Source organism: Sesamum indicum, linkage group LG11 (genome assembly GCF_026168435.1).
Source record: "Sesamum indicum cultivar Baizhima isolate 11 linkage group LG11, ASM2616843v1, whole genome shotgun sequence".
Classification (NCBI taxonomy): Eukaryota; Viridiplantae; Streptophyta; class Magnoliopsida; order Lamiales; family Pedaliaceae; genus Sesamum; species Sesamum indicum.
Genome location: NC_142667.1, coordinates 14,947,740 through 14,968,519, shown reverse-complemented (window position 1 = coordinate 14,968,519; position 20,780 = coordinate 14,947,740). Strand labels below are relative to the sequence as shown.

At 36.9% G+C, this 20,780-nt stretch overlaps 3 protein-coding genes, 1 long non-coding RNA gene and 1 pseudogene across 4 annotated transcripts; 3 read left to right on the top strand and 2 right to left on the bottom strand.

Annotated features, from left to right (window-relative positions):
- The first annotated feature begins 2,167 nt into the window (after positions 1-2,167).
- LOC105174293 (adenosine kinase 2) lies at positions 2,168-5,309 on the top strand. The gene is made up of 12 exons (XM_011096344.3): positions 2,168-2,372; positions 2,713-2,766; positions 2,983-3,029; positions 3,148-3,179; positions 3,272-3,373; positions 3,617-3,681; positions 3,934-4,010; positions 4,075-4,172; positions 4,269-4,339; positions 4,425-4,491; positions 4,569-4,752; positions 5,029-5,309. Exons 1-12 carry the CDS (start codon positions 2,290-2,292, stop codon positions 5,169-5,171), a joined length of 1,023 nt encoding a protein of 340 aa, XP_011094646.1. The 5' UTR covers positions 2,168-2,289; the 3' UTR covers positions 5,172-5,309.
- Positions 5,310-5,439: 130 nt separating this feature from the next.
- Positions 5,440-7,445, top strand: LOC148785121 (uncharacterized; annotated as a pseudogene).
- A 2,059-nt stretch (positions 7,446-9,504) lies between these two features.
- LOC105174292 (SAUR-like auxin-responsive protein family) lies at positions 9,505-9,885 on the bottom strand. Its single transcript, XM_011096343.3, has one exon. The coding sequence runs from the start codon at positions 9,883-9,885 to the stop codon at positions 9,505-9,507; it is 381 nt and encodes a 126-aa protein (XP_011094645.1).
- Positions 9,886-13,972: 4,087 nt separating this feature from the next.
- LOC110012817 (uncharacterized) lies at positions 13,973-14,979 on the top strand. Its single transcript, XR_002288023.2, has 2 exons — positions 13,973-14,398; positions 14,581-14,979. It is a non-coding gene; the product is annotated as an uncharacterized LOC110012817 (long non-coding RNA).
- Positions 14,980-15,081: 102 nt separating this feature from the next.
- On the bottom strand, positions 15,082-20,317 carry LOC105174291 (uncharacterized). The gene is made up of 8 exons (XM_011096341.3): positions 20,163-20,317; positions 19,195-19,360; positions 18,460-18,515; positions 17,275-17,359; positions 16,403-17,154; positions 15,700-16,179; positions 15,544-15,600; positions 15,082-15,456 (listed from the first exon to the last, which is right to left on the bottom strand). Exons 2-8 carry the CDS (start codon positions 19,355-19,357, stop codon positions 15,256-15,258), a joined length of 1,794 nt encoding a protein of 597 aa, XP_011094643.1. The 5' UTR covers positions 19,358-19,360; positions 20,163-20,317; the 3' UTR covers positions 15,082-15,255.
- Between the last annotated feature and the right edge of the window lie 463 nt (positions 20,318-20,780).

Sequence of the window (20,780 nt, the reverse complement as noted above, 5' to 3'; positions counted from 1 at the left end):
CAATCTTGTCCAAGTCCAGCCAGCAATGCACCAATCTTTGAGAATAGCTAACCAAGCACCAGCTGCTGCTAGACATGATCAACCTTTAGCAAGCCCTTGCACAGCTGATCCACAGGTTATGTCCTCAGTGGAGCTGAATGGTTGGTTACCCATCCAGCTGATCAACCTTGTTGGTTACTAGTGATGAGCCAACTAATGCAGAAACCATCTTGGGTGGGTCCTAGAAACATTTGGGCAGGACAAGGGATAATCGGTTTAAGCATGAATTCAATATCATCTACGCAAATTCCTCAAGCTTCTCAGGGTCTTTCAACTATCCGAATGCCTAACACGCCCATCACTTTCTCAGCATTCCTTCAAGCGGGCAATGGAATAAGGGCCCCTGCCCGGTCCCTCCATTTTCAACATATGAAGCGTCCTCTGCCCACTGCAGCATCAAACCTCTCTTCTCCTAAGTTTTTCACCAGTTAACCTTCAGTGGGTGACAGACTCGGCAAACTCCAGGGCGGACCTCATTCTCATTGTCACCTCCTGCTGGATTGCACCGTTGAGAACATGCTAAACAACTGCTGCAACCTTTTACTTTCAAGTATATAAACTCTAGACTCACCCCAGAGCAGCTACTCCCCTAGCAAGGATGATAGATAGTAACTAAACACATTCAAAGAGTTCTTGATGACATAACCCCCTTTTGTCTTTTTGGGTGTGGTTGAAAAGGTAACGGATCGCACACTGCACTGTCTAGATATATCTGAAAGCTATATACCTTTTTAAGTTTTCTATGAAACCAATATAAATCCCATCCTAATTCTTGTTGGGATGTGAAAACATAGACATTTCCTTTGCAATTGGCATAAGTTTTAATATTCCTTAGCACACTTTTCTGATATTATCAAATTTATATTGTTAGGCACATAAGCATCATATATATATATTTTGCAAAAAGCCACGTGGTTTTGAAATTTTTACAAAATACAAAGAAGTCGTGGAGTAACGACTCATCATTTTTTTTTTATTTTTTTAAAAATTTTTAAGTAACGACTCCAAACACAAATTTTTAAATTTGATAAAATATTTTTAATTATATAATAAATATTTAATTATCTTTAATAATATAATAAAATATATTTATTAATTACAACGCCTTGAAATATTACAATGTGTAGAAAGAATCGATAGAATAATAGGACAATGACTTTGTGAAAAAATAATAAAAATGTTATAAAATCGGTATTCGGTAGTCCATTTCGGCCAAATTTGGTATTCAATAAGGTATGGTTGTTCAATATATTTTAAATATAAAATTTATCTAAGTTAATCTAAAAATATGTAATAAATACTAATTATTATTTTAATGAGATGTAAAGATTCTTTTTAAAAAAATTGGTTAATTCAGCAAAAAAATGAGCCAAACCAAAATTTATTCAATTTTGTATTCAGTTGCCATTTTAGTGTAGAGAAATTTTGATTTTTTGGTTCGATTTTACAGAACAAATACACTTAAACAATATTGTGATATAATGCCTTACAAATTAATATGTTATAAGTTTTTTCAACTTTTAATGGTGGAAGATTATTGGAATACTCCAATTTTAAATTAATTGATAATACTAGCTATTATGTGTGAAATATATTACTACTCGTTTTAGTCGATTAAACTACACACACACATAATGATATAGACTAGGTACAAGCTCATAGCAACAAGATAATCGGGGAAGCCAAGCTCATGTGCATCAATCCAATATGACAAAGTGGGGTCATAGAAAAGGCCAAAAAATGAATTTTCACAATAATATTGATTACATTCTGGAGTTGTTGAATTTTCGTTATTCGATTTAAAGTATTCATTAAATATGAATATATTTTGTTTTTATCTGTTCATCACTCGTATTTCATAAGTAATAATTCCTTGGTTGAAAAAAAATAAAATTAAATATTAAATTAATTAAAACTTTGTAAAATAATTTCTTCACAAAATTTATAAAGCAAAAAATCTAATTTAATACATTATTAAAGGTAATTAAATATTTGATTATATAATTAAAAGATATTATGAAATTAGTCAACTGAAGAATCAAAGAAATAGTAAACTCTTGGGGGTACAAATCTCCATCCCCTCTACTCGTCCGGCCCCACTGATTACTTAACTCACCGAACTTACAGTCTTACAGCGCTAATTACCTCTATATTCAGTTGGATTCGTCATCCCTTCCTTCTCATTCCACCGCCTCTCTCACTTCCCAAAATTTGACGTTCATTTCATTTCTTTCATTGCGGAAAGTCGAAATGGAGTCCGAAGGAATTCTCCTGGGAATGGGAAATCCGCTTTTGGACATTTCCGCCGTCGTCGATCAAGGGTTCTTAGACAAGTAATTTCACTGGATTGCTACTGCTTCTTTATACTCGCACGTTTGGAGTAGACATCGTGATTTGTACGAGTGTGTGAGCTTGAGAATTGGCGGTTTAGTATGTGTTTGTTATTATGTTTCTGGCTTTTATGTTCACCGATCTATATGCGGTGCTCCAAGTTTAGCTTGTTAATTACTGTGTTCTGCATGTGCGCCTATATATTTGCTGCTTTCTTCTTCGTTTCGCCTTTTTATTTTTTTTTGGTGGCAAAAGGCGCCTTTTCAGTGCGTTTTAGTTTGTAGGGTACGTAGTTCCGCGGATCTAGAATCCTTTGGAGCTAATTATGCTCTTTGCACGCAGATATGATCTTAAGTCGAACAATGCGATTCTCGCAGAGGAGAAGCACTTGCCTATGTAAGTAACTCGATTTTTTATACTAAATTCTCTCTGCAGCTGTTCTTTCAAATCTCTTGTTTAGTAATTGAATTACTGGTATTCGTTTGTGGTGCGACTGGTTTTCTGTTGAGTAGCTAGTATTTGTAGAGTCAGTATGAACGCATAAAATGGTGTTAAAATGACTATTTATATCTTCAGGGAAGGTGATAATTATCAATGAATGTATTTTCCCAGGTATGACGAAATGGCATCTAAGTACAAAGTGGAGTTCATTGCTGGAGGTAAATGATCATTGATGCATACTAGGATATTTCTCTATTGGTTCTTATGACAAACCTATCTCATATTAGTATCAGTATTTACTAGTGGTTTGTCCGTTTATGTAATTTTGTGATACAGGTGCTACTCAAAATTCAATCAGAGTTGCCCAGGTACTTGGCTTTCCAGCTTGTGGCTTGATAACCTTGTCGAAGTAATAGTGTCCCTTTTTTTCCTAATTATTATTTTCAACTTTCATCTTCAGTGGATGCTTCAAATTCCTGGTGCAACTGGTTACATGGGCTCAATTGGAAAGGACAAATTTGGAGAAGAAATGAAGAAAAATGCAAAACAAGCTGGTGTCAATGTAAGTGGCCTCTCTAGGTTTTAGCCCTTTTAACTATAATCATCATTGTTTTCATACGAACACTAACATCAAAATGATTTTTCTTATTAAGGTGTGTATCGATATAGATATTATGCATCTTCCACTTGGATAAGATATATTTGTCACATCAACTTCCATTATCTGTTATGACATATGTGTAAACTCATGACTAATAAATCTATAATGGCGATATTTTTTTTCTTGTTCCCATGGTTGCATTAGGTTCATTACCACGAAGATGAATCTCCAACTGGTACCTGTGCTGTGTGTGTGGTTGGTGACCAAAGGTCAGTTTCTTAAATGGCCAAACTGCTTAAGATTTTGGTTCCCTCGTTGTCGTGTTTTAGTCTACTGAGTTGCATAAGTTTTTAGATGTCATTTGAACAGTTTAATTGTGCCAGTACAGAAAGGAGAGGGCAGAAAATTGTTTGGTTAACTCCCTTGTATTTTCTTCTGATTGAATCATTCTTTTCATGGATCCTCCTCTTATTGTGCATGCATCTATTTCACTAACCTCATTATGGAATGTTATATTGCAGATCACTTGTTGCTAATCTGTCAGCAGCAAATTGCTACAAAATTGATCATTTGAAAAAACCAGAAAATTGGGCATTGGGTGAGTTTTGCAGGTTTGGTCCATATTATGTATTCGCCAAACAAACTCATTTATCTTTTGACAGTGGAAAAGGCCAAGTACTATTATATTGCTGGATTTTTTCTCACTGTTTCACCAGAGTCTATCATGCTTGTTTCTGAGCATGCTGCTGCTAAAAACAAGGTGAGACATTGGCTAATTAGTTTATTGCGTAGTTCGATGCTATACTAACAATTCAAACGAGACACCTTCAGTTCCTAAATGTTCATTTACATTTAGGTGTTTATGATGAACCTCTCTGCCCCATTTATTTGTGAATTCTTCAAGGATGTACAAGACAAAGTATTCCCGTAAGCCCAATTACTTGATTCTTTTGGCCCCCTGGATGATTGGGAAGTAGAGATATTGATTAAGATCCTGTTACTTGGGCTTCAGGTATATGGACTATGTTTTTGGAAATGAAACAGAAGCAAGAACATTCTCCAAAGTTCATGGCTGGGAGGTAATGGTTTCATTGACCAGATTCACATATGTTTATATTTTTGTTATGGACTTAAATGTAGCTTTTTATTTGAACAGACCGAGAATGTTGAAGAAATAGCTCTAAAAATTTCCCAATTGCCAAAGGCATCTGGAACACACAAAAGAATTACTGTTATCACACAAGGTGCAGACCCAGTTGTGGTTGCAGAGGATGGGAAGGTGAAATTATTCCCTGTGACTCTGTTGCCAAAAGAGAAACTTGTTGATACCAATGGTGCAGGTGTGTGGATTTATGTTGCTTTTTAAGAACCTAATTCCAAAAGGTATCCACAAGTTTATTCGATCAATTTCAACATCACAAAAACCAAATAAAATTAAGATAAATAATTGCAACTTAGCCTAAGAACCTCCTTCTCTGGTAACCCCTTTTAAAGCAATCAAACATTTTAGGATGACGCTAAAATGAAACTTCTTTCCAACGAGCCACGCCCATCACCTTCTTGTTGACTCCATTTTCCTGGTTGATGAAATGCTAACTTATATAGTTTTGTGGCAGGGGATGCATTTGTTGGTGGATTTCTGTCTCAGATGGTTCTACAGAAACCCATTGAAGAATGCGTAAGAGCAGGCAGTTATGCAGCTAATGTCATTATCCAGAGGTCCGGCTGCACTTACCCAGAGAAGCCCGATTTTAAATGAGTTGCCTTTTCGTTACCGCAACCTCTCCATCTCCCTACTCGACTGAATTCCGATCACCACTATTTTAAACTATCTTTATCTTATCTATTTTACATTTTATTTTATTATTATCCAAGCTGTGGCTTTTGGTCTCTCAAATTATGGTTTGTTGTTTTTATTCTTATTTTTGTTTAATTTTCTTATTCTTTTCTTAACCCCAAGTTACCCACTCTGCTCTAACTTACCTTAGAGTAATGTTCAATGGAATCAAGTACAATGTTCATGCCCGTACAAGCTCAAAATAAGGGACCACGAGTTTAAAGAGTAAGGTAGTCTGAAAAAACAGAAACGTATTTTGATCTGTTTCGGAGGTTGACAACAAACTTGGAATACAACATGAAGTTTGACTTGTTTCATGTTTGCAATTGTTAAATTATAACAAGAATTCAAATGATAGCGCTGTTTATTCTGCTATTAAAGAAGTACTGATAAGAATACTTTACAATAGTAATAGTTTCTTCCCTGTTTCCAATTCCTACATCCAACTCATCCGCTATACCCTCCATGCCTAGCCAACTTTTAAATCATCCATAATCATAGCCCTGCCTCCGCCATGGACCACCACAATCCTCCACCTCCGCCGCTCTTCATCCCCCAGGGTACGGCTACCCAAATCCTGAAGCAAAGGAGGTAGTTGTTTTACTCTCACCTCCCCACCTTTTTGTTCCTCTCATCTCTCCTCCTTACCTTCCGCTCCAACGTCCACACCGCTTCTCATTACCTCTCTTCTCTCATCGACCGCGACCCTTCCTTGAAGTCGCTCCTCTCCCGGATCAATTTCTCCGGTGTTTCCCGCCTACACCACCATCGCCAGCACGGTCGCGCCTTTCTCCGCATCTCCCGCGTCGGAACTCTTGACGATGACTTCTCCGGAGATTCTGATATGGAACGCTCCTTCTTTTGCCCCTCGTCCAGGAAGCCGCTAGCTAATGCTACTATGTCACTCTCTCGGATTTCAACCCTGATTACGACTTCTCCGGTTACTCGTTGATAACGGAGTTACTTCCCATAGTATTGTTAAGCCCGGAGATTTTGGTTTTAAGTCGGAATTTAAAAGGAATATTACGCCTTCGGAAGAAGATGATACCAAATTTGTGGAGGCCAGTTTAGATGGTGGTAATGCAGTCGTGGATTTGGTTTTCCTGATAAAAGGTTTTGATTTGGGGCGTCGGGACGCTTCTTCTTTCTTCTTTTTACCGCTGTGCTGTCCGCAGCCTATTATATGTTCTATTTGCTTACATTTTTACGTGTAGTTGGGTAATTGCGGTTATTTTCCTTAAAGTGCTGGACCATTTACTGGGGCACCACAGGTCATTTTTTCGCTCGGTTTGGGATGGATCAACTATCGGGCTCAAGAGACTTCCAGGGTTCATTCTGATGAAATGCGCTTGTTAGGGATGCCCTCGCACAGCTGATGGGGATATGCTTTTTTGGGGGGATTTAGGATCAATATGTGTTTCTTAAGGTTTTCTTGAGGATGAAGTTTATGCCATTTGCCAACTCGGTACCATGGGGAATAGGGCATGAGTGGGAGAGTGCAGGATTCATTGTTATCTGGTTCTTGAGTGACTTGATAGTAGGTTTAATATTTGCTATTGATTCTTGGGTTGCAATAGTGGACTCGAGAAGACTAGGGAGATTGTTAAAGAAGGTTGCCACATGTTGGTAGCACTGTTTTCCCTGCTTTTCAGATAAGGTGGTTTGAAGCAATAATTTGCGGGTCTGCAGTGAGATGGATTTTAGGGAGGATATTTGCGGAGGTTTTTACGATGGTTTTTCAATCTTTGATGGAGGTGTATTTCATGGTAGCTTGGCCTGCAAGGGAAAAAGATGATACTTCCCTTGGAATGGCATTTGGTAGAAGAGAATTGGAAGGTCTACTTGATATTGCTAGATGATAGTCAATGAGAATTTGTAAAAATTATCTCTCACGGGTTTCGAGTTTTTGTATCTGAAGAACTGCTAATTAGCTTGATTGCTAAGGTCAGATAGTGGTAATGTTGTTGGTACTTTTGTTGTTAATTTGTAACCATTGTAAATTGGCACTGGCATTTACTGGTGGTGCCACCACTCATTCAGTTAGTATGTACATAGCATTAAGGAAATATAATGTAAATGTCTGCGTAAGTTCATGATGTGTATAACGCTTGTGCAACCTATTCCTCTCTAGCCTTCTAAAATGTACTTTGTTGTTACTGATACTAAAGGTGGCAAGACATTCAAGCAGCAAGTTCATTTTCAGAGTGCATATAATCAAAACCATTTATTAGCTTTTTTTTGCATGGATGCAGTTGTAGCTTTAGTGACTTTCTTTGCACGTCAGCAACATTCTGTTAACAAAACTATAATTCTCTTTTCCTGAGGCTTTGATGCTGTACCACTTTTTCATAAAAACATTGGTCTTTACGGTCTTATCCAATCATGGTAAATTTGTTACAATTTTAAAGTTTGCTTTGTTGAATCAGAAGCATTGATTTTGAAGTTCTAAAGCAACATCGCGTGCACATATTTATGGGAGCTTATAATTTTGTTGTGGGCTAGCTATTACCGAGTACAGTATCAGAATTTTCTTTATGAGATAATGTTTGTCAATACTCATTATCTGCGAATCAGTTTCACTTGTGTGTTCACCTGTGAACTGTGTTTGTTTCTAAGGAAAACAATGTGCACCCCTGTAGAGCTTTGAAGTTACTGCTAAGAGCTAATTAACTTCCTTTCTCCACAACATATAGGTGCTGAATTGTAAACGGTGCCTATATTATTTCTTGCTTAGTCACAATATAATAACGTCTATAGTTGTAGGGAGTTGAGTAATAGGGAGTGGAAGAGCTTATGGTATATAACAAGAGATAGGCAGAAGGCTTGATTTGTTGGTAGCTGACTTCCTTTGCAGCAAAGAGTTAATTGTACATAAGACTAGTAGCTTGCATATTACTTGCTTGGTTTGAGTGTTCCATAACTCAAAAGAGGTCTCTAACGTTCGAAGACATAGCCTGTGCCGAAATTGCCAGGAAAAATGTGATGCTCTTGAATCTTAATGTATCTGCTGATGACATAATTCAATGTCAGGGTGACATATAACTGTTAAATTTTATCATCTGTTTGTGAAGAGATATAATGAGTTTCTTTGGAGGTTATTTGAGGCAGCAAAGCATCCAAGAAGGTGTCTGTCTTAATGTTAGCTGCTGCCTGGGATGCCATCAGACTGCTGAATGCTGATAACCTGAATAGTATAACCCCCTTGAACAGTTCAAGTGGTACCACTTGAATTCCTTAATTTCCCCCCTAGTCCCTAAAATATCCCTCTATATCAGTTATGCCAATGGGAAAATTACAGGTCCTTAACCTCCCACTTTGACTCACCTTCTGTCATCATTGAAGTTTGCTGAAGAGAATATATCCTCCAGTCATAATTTAAATTTGATCCTGAAATGTGAAATCGTACGTACTCTCTAATATGGAAAACAATATTCATGAATCCAAACTAAAGCACAAGCATGTCAGGAAATGGACTTCATGAAAAAATTCTCCTTATTGACTATTTTGGCTTTGCCTTTCTGGCCATATTGTGGAATGAATGCAGCATGTCCGGCCATTTTGTGGAATGAATGAGGCATGTCAATTGTGATATTTTGCAGTGCTCCTGCTATCTTAAATTGATTTCTTTTTCTGCTCTACTGATGTTATATCACATATAGGTGTTGGTGCAGCTATTACATGTATGCGGAAGTTTGACTGCTGCTTCATTTACTGCTTGGACTATCGAGTATGATTTATCAGTCATCAAGTTAGGTGCTTTGTAATGATCTTGTCTAGTTAGGGGAGCAGTTGCGGAAGTTATGGTAGTAACTTAGGAAATGTTACAGCTGAGTTCAACAAGTTCAAAAAATGGGGAAGAATTTTAACCACTTGATACCTCGAGCGGGAAGTACCTGGGAGGAGGAGTTAAGCCAACCACTTTAAAACATCCAACAGCATGCTTGTAGAAGACACTGTTACACAAAAACCTTTCAATTTGACAACCATCAAGAGACATTACTGAGAGGTCTTCCTGAGTTGAGAGGATTAAGTTAGTGAATCTTTGAATATCTCCAGCTCCGGATGAAATATTCTACTCATTTTGGACAAATTACATAGGTGATTAAAACTGTTATTCGGTACAGCTGAATAATGAATATACACATGGCTCTTGAACATAGTGTACAATAGGTTATGGATATACGCGCTGTTATCCTAAATCAGGAGTTAAATCAAAATGAATGATATCATAATGCAAGACTCTCTGCAGGAGTTCTTATAAGCAGATGGAGAGTCGATCTGGTGGAGATTTGGCACACTGAATAACACTGAGGAACATATTCTCGTCGCAGGGGATACAAAGTCTTGAATCAGCAGTGAAGTCATACACTTCTTGAGCTTGATCTAGCAATGCCTGAAAGAGTGGGTGCTTCAGTAAGGTAACTTTGATCACAAACCTCTTCTGGTATTCTCCTACATACACTACCAAGTGGCCCTTTGGGACGTCACTCGGGACGATTTTCTCTTCTTGCAGCGAAGGCCACAAAGACCAACCACAGCAGCACATATCACAGGCTGCACAAGGTATGACTCGTCGACCCATTCTTCGCCACTTCTTCATGCATGTTTTAAGAAGTTTTCCATTCATGATATTCATCTCTCTCTTCTGTGGGTGCAAATGCTGTAATATGTGCACGAGAGAGAAATCGTGCTGTGGAAAGTTTTTTGGGAGTGATGATGTTTGAATATGGGGAAAGCTTTATATAAGAGTTGGGAAAGAGCCAATGTTTGGGAACATTAAATGATTGACATAAGTGTGTAGCTAAGAGGCAAGTTAAGTATGAATGTGATTTTTGAAAGTGCACTTGTAGTGCAGGCTGCTCTGCTGTACCTTTCTCTTCATCATTTAGTATTGCATCTCCATACGAAATTGTACGAACATGCACTGTATGATTTAGATTAATATGGAAAAAGTATTAACTCATCATAATCCTCTCTCTCTTTATCTCTCTCTGTGATCTTTCGAAGTTTTCAAAGTTAGACCCACCAGTTGAGAAAGGTATAGATAAGATATGAAAGAGGGATGGGAGAGATAAGCTTCTTGGGCACAGTGCAATATCCACTTATAATTCTCATCACATTACTTGAGATATTATAAAAAATTAATGCATCTCTTTCCCTCTCGTCCGTGTGTAATAATATGAAAGGGGATGGAGATGCCATATATTTCATTTTACTAAAGTCATATGTGTCAGCCAATTTGACCCAGACAACTGTAACACCAAGTTTAGTGTTCTTGAACTTGAGTTAAAAATTATTAAATGGATAAATATGTTGTTTAATTGAAGAAGGTGATCTAATTAATTGTTTAATTTTTTATTAATTGATCATTAGTGCTGGCCAGGCCTTGTCTTCTTGCTATTCGTTTCTCCAAATTTGTGATTATCTAATTGTCTTAACTAATGGGCGCTTCCTCAAATTTGTGATTATTTAATTGTCTTTATTATTAATGAAGAAGTCAAGTAATGATGGTGATGAGTACAGGAAGCAAGTACTGGCCGTACTCTGGTATTCTTTATGTAGGCACATAACTCTTATCCCTGGCTCACTCAAGAAATGTGACAAAATTTTGCAAATCTCTAATCTCTCTGCTTTTCTGACCACCTCGCCATACTTTAGTTGCAGGAAAGAATTTATGCATGAACCTGAAACAAATACAAGGAAGAACTAGTCTTTGGTTTAAATTAAAAATATACAGACAACCCCACTTAAACTATATATATTTCTATACATCAGTGTGCTGTCCTAAGTATCTTTGTTTTATTCACAAACTCTGTTCTCACTCGTTCCGACTTGTTCATCTGGTAGAACTTGAATCTAAGAATCATCGTTCTGCATACACTTTTGCTTGTCAATATACTGATTTTGTATTAGTAAAAAAGCCGAAAACCACACTTAGCACCTAAAGATACCGCATGTTATTAGTTTTCCATGTTGCCGTTATGCCGTACATGATAGTTAAGATGGTGACGACCCATATCAATTAATATTGCCATTTTGTTTCCTACATAAGTATTTACGCGCATCCATCCATCAGAGTTTTGTATGGTTCAAAATGCATTGCCATTAAATTCTGCATGAGAAATGCCTTGAAAATCTGAGCTGTGAGGATAGACAGATGTATGTGTAAAGCTTGGTTTTGGTTTCCATGAGGATGTATGTGTGTGTGTGTGTGTGTGATTGATGTGATATATCATCCATCTGGGCAGAAGCATAATTGAAAAGCCAGCCAACTGATTCATCCCCCAAGGACGTTCCTCTTGTACCACCAATCTCCCCTACATCATTTCCAGCTCTTCAATCATCTAACGCTTTCACAGACACAAAATTTCAACTGTTTCTCCACTTCTCCAGAAAAAACCAATTCAATATTCCTGACTATAACAACACATTCTTAATTACCGTTATACAACATCTCAACTCCTTACACTTTTTGACATCAAATGTGTGTGTAAAGAGTCATCCACATATATGATTGCATGTATGAAATTTTTAGAGACTCGGTACGAGTTACGGACAACATACAAGATAATTATACTGATATGTCCTGACGTGTGGATGTACTACACAAACTTGCACTGCAACAATGTTTTGCGTCTTGATTTTTCCTCAACATCATATGATCAGTTGAGAATTTATAATGTAATATATATGATCATATCTTTAGTTTGTAATATATATGTGCAAACATTAGGAAGTAGATTGACATAATTGTATCTCTGTTTTAACTTAAGAATGTTCATAACATAATTGTAGTAAAGAGGAAGCAAGTGATGTTTTGCCACCTACAAGCATGGATATTTTAGAGGAGAATCAAAGGAGTGTCTTAATTAAGGAAACCCTAGGAAGGAAGGTTCTTGTTGTTGGGGTGGGGTGGGGTGGGGTGGGGGTGTCATTAATAGGAAGGAATGAATAGCACATGAGAGATAGGGCCCATTGTGGCTCACGGGGATTAGGAGACATGCATGTTGGTGACACCTCAATACACTTATGTGCATCTCTGCTCACCGGCCACACCTCGGCCCATTACCCCATTACACATGCACATATATACATACACATCTCTGTATGTCATTTTCTTGCCCAAACTAATTCACAATTCATTTACCACACTATATATAAACCCCTTCTCTCTTTTGCATTTGAAGTTATTTAATTAATTTCAGACGAAATTATTTATCATTATTTTGAAAATAATAAATGATTATGAATATCAGACTATCTTTTATTTTTATTTTCTATTTTAGATGTGGGAGTTTAATTTTAAGTGTGTAGGTGTGGGGGAGAAGATATTAAGGTATACATGATTGAATGGGAGTATTGTGGAATGCACGACAATGATTTGATTTGATTCGACTACTGAATTAATTAAATATCACGTGTGTTTCTCAGTATTTTTTTCCCAAGAGTATTATTATTATATATATTAGCTGGCACCCTGCCTGTTTAATTTTTTCCAACTAAAATTTCTGACTCCTTTGCTCCTTGGAAGAGGATTTTCAACTTCAAAATTGAATGCAAATTGTTCAAAGGAGGTATAATTTTTTTTTTCAATTTTGGGATTTTTTTTAAGTGTGTGATCACAATTACTTTATAAATTTCAATAGACATGTATCTATTATTAATAATAAATGTATGTAATTAATCAATAACTACTATTACAATATATTAATATCTGTATTTAATGAGATTTAAACTAGCAACTTTGAGATCATGTGCCTCGACTTTCACTTGGATCATTTGTACATGTTTCCTATGAAATAACATCTAGCTAGATTGTTAAGCATGTAAGATAATCTAAACATAATTTTACATTGAAATTCGATTTAAGCTCGATTTGATTAATAATAATAAAAAAAAGTAAGCAAACAAATTCAGAATACTCAAATTCTACTCGAATTTAGCTCGTTATAATTTGTTTGAAATCGATTCGAGTAATAATCAATCAAGTTTAGATATAATGGTCTTAAACCTCAATAAAATTTTGAGTAAATTAAAACAATAACGTGGAAGATTTTAGTTGGATTCATTTAGGCATTAATGTAAAGGGTTGAATTGGTAGTTTCGTCAAATTTTGGTTAGAGGAGAAGAGAGATGGGCACATCTGAATGAATGATATTGAAAGGCAAAATGAATGGGAGTCGGTCAGTTTCTCCATGTTACCAAAACAAGGACAAGTTATAAGTACCATTACCAACACATGAAGTACACAAAAGGGTACAACTTTCAATTATCTAAAAGGTAAACGCACAATTTGGGTCGTACAAATGAAATTACTTTTCAAAAAACAGAATTAGTGTGTGGCTGTTGGGATTCGAGCCCAGGTCGAATGTAGAATTCTTACCACTAAACTTTAGTGATACGAGTAATAAAATCATCAAAATTTGAAATTTGATGTGATGAGTTCAAGTGTATCAGTATTATAGATACTAATTGTCTCTCGAAATTTGAAAGTCAAGATGACTCATTCTCTGTATGTATAGTGTTTGAAAATTAATATTGAATCCTATGTACATTTTCAACATACGGACTGCTAATACGGATCCGGACTTCAATTTCAAGCTCAAATGAATTAGGAAGTGGATGGAAACAAGTCATTCAAGAATTGGGTTCAAAAGAACATATTAATTAGGTTGATATACATTGGAGTAATGGCCTAGGGAGTGGGGACCAGATATCAGAGATAAATGGGAAAACCTAATGCTAATGGTTCAATTATGTGTGACTTGTGCTTCAAAAAGCCTTCTCCACGCCCTCATTTCCACTACCAATCAAACCTTTGATATCATAAAGCTTCCCAACACAGTAAATCCATAACCTTGCAAGTTGACCTTGTGATCAATAAACCCACTTACAAAGTGGGATTTTCCTATTTAGGCAACTAATTCGGACAACAAAGTCTCTTTTCTATCATAATTGCTCATTATAAAAAACACCACAAAGGTAAATATTGCTAATCCACTCACCCTTGTCTACTTATTGGTGATACCCCATTTCTTGATCCAATGTTTGTATGACCAAACAAATAACAGTAACAAAGTCTTCTATATATATTAGAGTGAATTTCTTCTTGTAAATCCACCCACATTATTTCTGCTTGTCAGCCTCAGGTAAGTCAGCTGAAAATATACGTTGAACCCATCTTTTACTTTAAGGTTTTTACTTTTGCTTCTGTTCTGTTGTGACGTTGCTCTATCACAATTTGTATGACTTGGAACGATTTGACACCATATCTCTTTTCTTGAATTGGAATTGTTATTAACGTAGTATGGTTTTGTCTCCAACCATGCAGCCGGGAGAGAAAATGAAAGTGGTGGCCGTTCTCTTCATTGCTTTACTTACTTCCTTATGCTTGGCAGCTCCTCGGAGAGCTCTTGTCAACAGTGGGGAAAACAATGGCAGAAAGGTATCTGTGGCAGAGAACTCAAATAAAGAAAGAACCAGCACGGCCGGCCATCCAGATGGCACCCTAGACAACCATCATAACATACCTAGACAGTATTATAATCAGTGGGGTAGCAATTCTGGTGGAGACGGAGACGACGGTGACAACAATGGTAATGGAACTGGTTGAATGAGACCTATGATGATGTATAATGTATGCGTCTTTCTTGTTTCGTGTCAAGACAATAATACGATGTTTGAGTTTGAAAATTTGTGTAATACTAAACGAACGTATGATGCTTGGACATTTTTGAGTTTTCTGCACTTGGACTTTCTCTGATACACGTTTGGCCTTTGTATTTGTACTTTGAAACGGCAGTTGAGAAAGTAGTCATTATACTCAATTCCGTTGTCAGCAAAACCAGACATTCAGTCACTGAAATCATGTGAAATTCTGTTCAAAAATCAATCCAAATAGTTCTAAAATCCTCAGTTCTACATGCTGTTTAGGATGGACAGGCAGCACTGTTAGGGAGAAATTTGAAATTATGTATAAAATTGCCTAATCATACTAACAGGAGAATCAATTGCCATTAATACTTCGTAGGATTCTTCTGTAGTCGCCCAATGTAATATCTGTACTTCTATCTGGAGAATCATGATGAATATGTGCAATCTTGGTTTTCCGGCCTTTGGGATAAGGATATATTGTAGCCAGCTCACAAACACGGCGCAGGATTGACTTTGGCAGAGGACGCCAGGCCATATTCCGTTTCTTTTCTCCCTGCATTGATGAACGTTCAAGACAAGACTTTCAACCTCAAGCAAGGTCGGAGGTAAAAATGCTGCACAGTATGAAGAAAAAGGTAACCTGTCGACTGCCTTGACTCTGAATACCACTTGCTTTCAAAAGATTTCGCCATTTGTCCTGTGCCAAATTGCAAGCAACAAATGATATCAAATCATGAATACGGATAGACAGAAAGTTTATAGCAGGGCATAGCTTGAAAGAAAGAGAAGCATTCACCTTGAGATCTACAGAAGTACGATGAGCAGATGCAGAGAAGAAAAGCTTCTTTATCCGACTCCATCTTCCAACACCATATTCTGCGACACCATCAATTAATTTTTTAACCTCTGCAATCGTCCATAACCTATGATGCTTCCTCCGACCATTAACTTCTTCAGAGCTCTCTGCTGTGAGATAGTCATCTCTTTTCTTTTGACGTACTGTTGCGTCACAGTCGTCCGGTTTCTTCGGACTCACTGCAGTAATGTTGTCATCCCTTTTCTTTATATGAACTGCAGTAACATTGTCTTCCCTTTTCTTTAAATGAACTGCAGCAACATTGTCATCCCTCTTCTTTTGAGTTGCAGCAGAGACACTATCATCCCTTTTCTTGAGATGAATAGCTCCGGCAAATACATCTTTTTTCTTTTGATTTTCTGAACTAATCCGGCTATCTTTGGACTTAGTCATCAGGTTTCCTCTATCTGAACTACGGACCTATTTACATCAAGCACCAATTTCATCATTTTGGAGTTCAATAGCAACTTATATGTTTAAAATCCATAAACTTGTATAGATAGATCTTGCAGCCGATAAAAAATTGAATATTACAAACAATAAAGAGGAACCCCAGAACATAAGAAAGAAGGGAGGATAACTGGCTTGTAGGAAGCCGATATAATTAGGCAATCATTAGAAGACATCTTGCTCTAAAACTCACCATATCATATGCACAGCTCTCAGGACATTCATTCTGCACCAAGGAACCAAAAGGCACCTGAATAGCTTTGACACTGGACTCTTCAGCAGGCAATCTTATTGCTCTAGGTCCTAGACGGCATTTCTTATGATCTTTAACTCCTAACGACTTTGAAGAAGAAACTTCCCGCCTTTTTTTTGAATGTCTGGAAAGCGGATCTGCTAGTTCATCAATGTACCTCTGTGTGGGCTTACGTGATCTCTTTGGCGTAGGAAAAGTGTTAGTGTGGCTTGCTGGAGCTGACGTTGTTACTAATGCATCCCGCCCCAGGAATCTTTTGATCTCACCAGTTTGGCCTGTCAGCCCACCAAATTCACTACTTTTCTCATTCTTAGGACTGTGTAGCATGTCAACTGATGGAGAAAGGCTTGTGTCATTCTCATCCAATATATCTTGAAAAGAACAGCTTGAAATATCATGGAACTTGCCCATATCCTGTAAAGCACATGATGTAGGAGACTTTGACGGCTCCTCCTCCTCAACGAATGTTTCAGACTTGTGGCAGGGATCAGAAATTTCACCAAATCTGGAGCTGTCAGCATTAAGTTGGTGATTCTGGCATTCAGGCACTTCCATTGCTCTAAATAGATCTGCTTTCCAAGGAGTGTCAGTAACAGCAGCAGATGCTAGAACTGGACTGTCTGACACTGAAGTCTGCAGGCCTTCACTTGAACCATAATCCAGATTTGTAATACTTTCAGCAAATTCAACACCTGAATAGCCAATAGTGTAATTTTTGTTTTTTTCAGGGGGCAGGGGAAAGCTATTGGCGTAAGCTACTCGAGGTGTGAAAAAGTAGATCAGAACAATTAAAAACAAGAAAGGACACCCACCTAGAAGGTACTCTTCTCCCATGCTACAGAAATCATTCTGCATTCTAAAATATCCAACTTCAACTTCACGCATTGAATCAAGTACCTACACATCACCATCCTTGTAAGATGTGACAATTCACAAAAGCTGAAGATAGAGATCAATGCAGAAAAAATCAGTTTCCCCATCATGTCCATGTGTATAACAGACTCCACTGTATACAAAATATCAATCTCACAGTTCAGAAGAGGCAAAGTTCAAGATGAACCGGTTGAAACTATATTTTCTTCTTCCACTATATCCATCATTTTTAAATACAAATTTGGGGGGAAAGCAGGACGCCATCAAAATCATGAAGTCTTTACACCGTTAATATTGCTTCCAATTTCTCAAAACAGCACACTAAATGAACAAGAAAATTTGGAATGCACTACTAAACTTTTTGCAATAGCTTGAACACAATGTTAGGGTGAAGTTCAAACTACTATAAAATATTTCTGTTTGTCCCCACACACATACATGCTATTTGTGTGTGTGAGAGAGAGCGAGAGAGAGACCCAGCAAATGTCAATGCATAATATGCACCAACCAAAACACTCAACAATCCATGTTAAAATATATGATGTGACTGTTCTTGAATTGCTCAACCTAAGCCTTCTAGAAATGATCAGTTGCTTCTTTTTCTTCAATTAAAATACCTTTATAAGATAAAAAGGCTCAGATGACACAATACAAGCAGTGTTATTGTTAAGTTCCACATGAATCACCACTCAAAACCTAATAGTCGCTAAATAATGCTTCACTAATGAGCTAAGATCCAGAAAGAAGAAAACTTCCTAGAACTGAAACCTCAACTCGCACAGAAATATTATATTTCTTTTAGTGAAATAAATGGAAACTATACATGAATAAAATATTAATACAAGCTGCTATACATCCATAGTATATGTTAAAAACATAAGCCCTATATTGATGAAAGGCAATCTGCAGTTGCGGCACACAAGTAAATGTGCATTACATGGGGCCAACATGCTGAAATCTACAATATAGGAAAACACAGAAATTCATATATATATATATATAGCAATAAATTAGAAGCAGTAGAAACAAGATTACAAAAGATGGGCAGTTAAACTAAATTATATCATCAAACATCCTTAAGAATCACACTCAACCATTGGTTGAGAAGAATAACCATGACATACATCCCCATTGAGAATATCTTCACCACATTCCTGAGATACAGCAGTATTCGGAACACCTGCGTAGAGTACAAATTTATGAGCAATGGCAGCTCATCTCTTAGTAAATAATCAAACAGTCAGGATATTTAAGAATCACAGAATATGTGCTGAATATATCTAATATGAGAACATTCGATGGCACATGTGTAAACCACATTCAAAGCTGAGCTCAAAGGGGCTTTCTTCTCCACAGGATGATTTTGGAAGAGTACACTGGAGAACTGAAGGTTTCATAGGTTACACTGAAAGAAAGAAATGCAATGATATTTTATTTATGCAGACAGATACAAGATAGTCAAAGGAAATTAACATATACAATCAGAGAGAGAAACTACCATTTTGTTCCTGATAGTAATAATAACACGAATTATTTGGCAATACAGATGATTGATGCGCATCTCAGAACTCAGATTAATATTATGTAATACAAATAAAATGTATCAGAATTAGTTACAAACAAGATATAACTCGGTAAAATGGTAAATCATCCTTGATAACTAGTCCAGCATCAGTTCACAAGTAGATATTTTCTAATGGCTCCTTTTACGTCTCTTGCCTAAACATAGAAGTACTTTGCAAGTAATTAAAATCACTCTTACAACTCTTCACCAAATGACAAAATAATCATTGAATTGTAGTTTTATAAGTTGGTATGTGAGGAGAGAGAAATTTGCGTTGCTTGATTTTAGAATATACCAAAATGGCGGGAAACCTCTTCCATCTCCATGGCATTCTCCGCGATATCATTAAAACACATGACACTATCCACTGAGACATGCCCATCTTGGGGTTCTACAAGCAGACGCTCAACATCAATTGTCCCATCTTCAAATCCAATTGTTGGAGGTCCATTCTCCATGACCTGATAAACATTATTGATAATAGGAGAAGTATTCTGTTTAAGCTTAACTAGTAGGAGGTACAAAAACATTCTATTTAAGCCAATTTGAGAGTTTGAAATTGTAGCACAGATACAGCAAAGCTAAAAGTATAACTTAAATTCTCCAATCACAGGAGATAGAATGATAACATAAGTGCCCCTCCAGGTTTACATCTACAGCCTCCCATTTTTCATTTTACCAAGTCAATTCAGTACAATAACATAGGCTATGTCCCACCAAAAATGGAAAAAAAAAAGGAACCTATGCAATAATCACCCTATTACGGCACAAGAGACCTATGCAATAATCACCCTATTACGGCACAAGAGACCTACGCAATAATCACCCTATTACGGCACAAGAGACCTACGCAATAATCACCCTATTACGGCACACTTATGTCTTCACTCTTCAATGCATTGTTTATACCATTTTCTCTAGTGCAATTCCATGGCGCATAGTTATTGATTTGGCTTCCATTTCTCCACTTTAATTGAATAGTAGTGGGCATTAGTCTTTCATTCACCTCATACGTATTCCATAATAACTCACTCGATACACTTCATAATCTACACACTAGAACAAGCATCATATACTAGCTATCATTCCTCAACCTCCATCCTTCATGAAAAAAGGAAACACAAATCTAGCAAACGAGCAATGCCCAACAATACTTGGCAAAGACAACAACATAGAAATTCAACAAAGCAACACTACATTAATAAAAACAAAACAAAACAAAACCAGAAAAAACAAATTGCATGAGCATAAGAAAGAGCTAACCTTGACACTCCAGTTTCTTGAGTTGTCTCGTTGCAGTGTGTGTGCGTGAGAGAGAGAGAGAGAGAGAGGGAGGGAGGGAATAATGAGGAAGAGAAGGTTCTTGGGAGAATGGGAAAGTAGGTACAGTGACGCAATATATTCGACGGAATCGAAAGGGATTTTACAAAGTTGTAATGGAATATGTGGGTTGGGGTCCGCCGTGGCGATGAGCAGTTATAGAGTTGTGTGAGACTGCGACAATGACACCTACTTCCCTCACTTTTTTCTTAATTTACGAAAAGAGGTGTGTGTGTTCATGTCCTGTCTTAATCTTGGTCAACTTCCAGTTGACCTCCCTCTTACATTCTCAACACCATTTCTTTATTAATTACACATACTTACAACTATTAATTACTCCATCATCATTGTCTTACGCTCTCAGTACCCATATTAGCTTATTATATTATACTCTGGAAATGACTACGCTTTCAAATGTCTCTCAAATTTATTATGTTGAGGGGTCCAAACTTTTAAGCAACTTTTGAAGTTTAAAATAGTTTGACCTCCACCAAACATATAAATACACTTGCTTCTTGTGTATCTTCTTATTGTGGCAAGCAGTGTCATTTAATCTAAAAC

What these genes read in the sequence shown, in the direction of transcription:
- LOC105174293 (XM_011096344.3), top strand. Translation starts at nt 2,290, where the DNA reads ATGGAGTCCGAAGGAATTCTCCTGGGAATGGGAAATCCGCTTTTGGAC. An exon ending in ATTCAATCAGAGTTGCCCAG is followed by an intron (nt 3,180 to 3,271) that starts GTACTTGGCTTT and finishes TTTCATCTTCAG; the next exon opens with TGGATGCTTCAAATTCCTGG. An exon ending in ATGCTGCTGCTAAAAACAAG is followed by an intron (nt 4,173 to 4,268) that starts GTGAGACATTGG and finishes ATTTACATTTAG; the next exon opens with GTGTTTATGATGAACCTCTC.
- LOC105174292 (XM_011096343.3), bottom strand. Translation starts at nt 9,885, where the DNA reads ATGAATATCATGAATGGAAAACTTCTTAAAACATGCATGAAGAAGTGG.
- LOC105174291 (XM_011096341.3), bottom strand. Translation starts at nt 19,357, where the DNA reads ATGGAGAATGGACCTCCAACAATTGGATTTGAAGATGGGACAATTGAT. An exon ending in AGAGGTTTCCCGCCATTTTG is followed by an intron (nt 18,516 to 19,194) that starts GTATATTCTAAA and finishes TACTCTACGCAG; the next exon opens with GTGTTCCGAATACTGCTGTA. An exon ending in GTACTTCTGTAGATCTCAAG is followed by an intron (nt 15,601 to 15,699) that starts GTGAATGCTTCT and finishes AATTTGGCACAG; the next exon opens with GACAAATGGCGAAATCTTTT.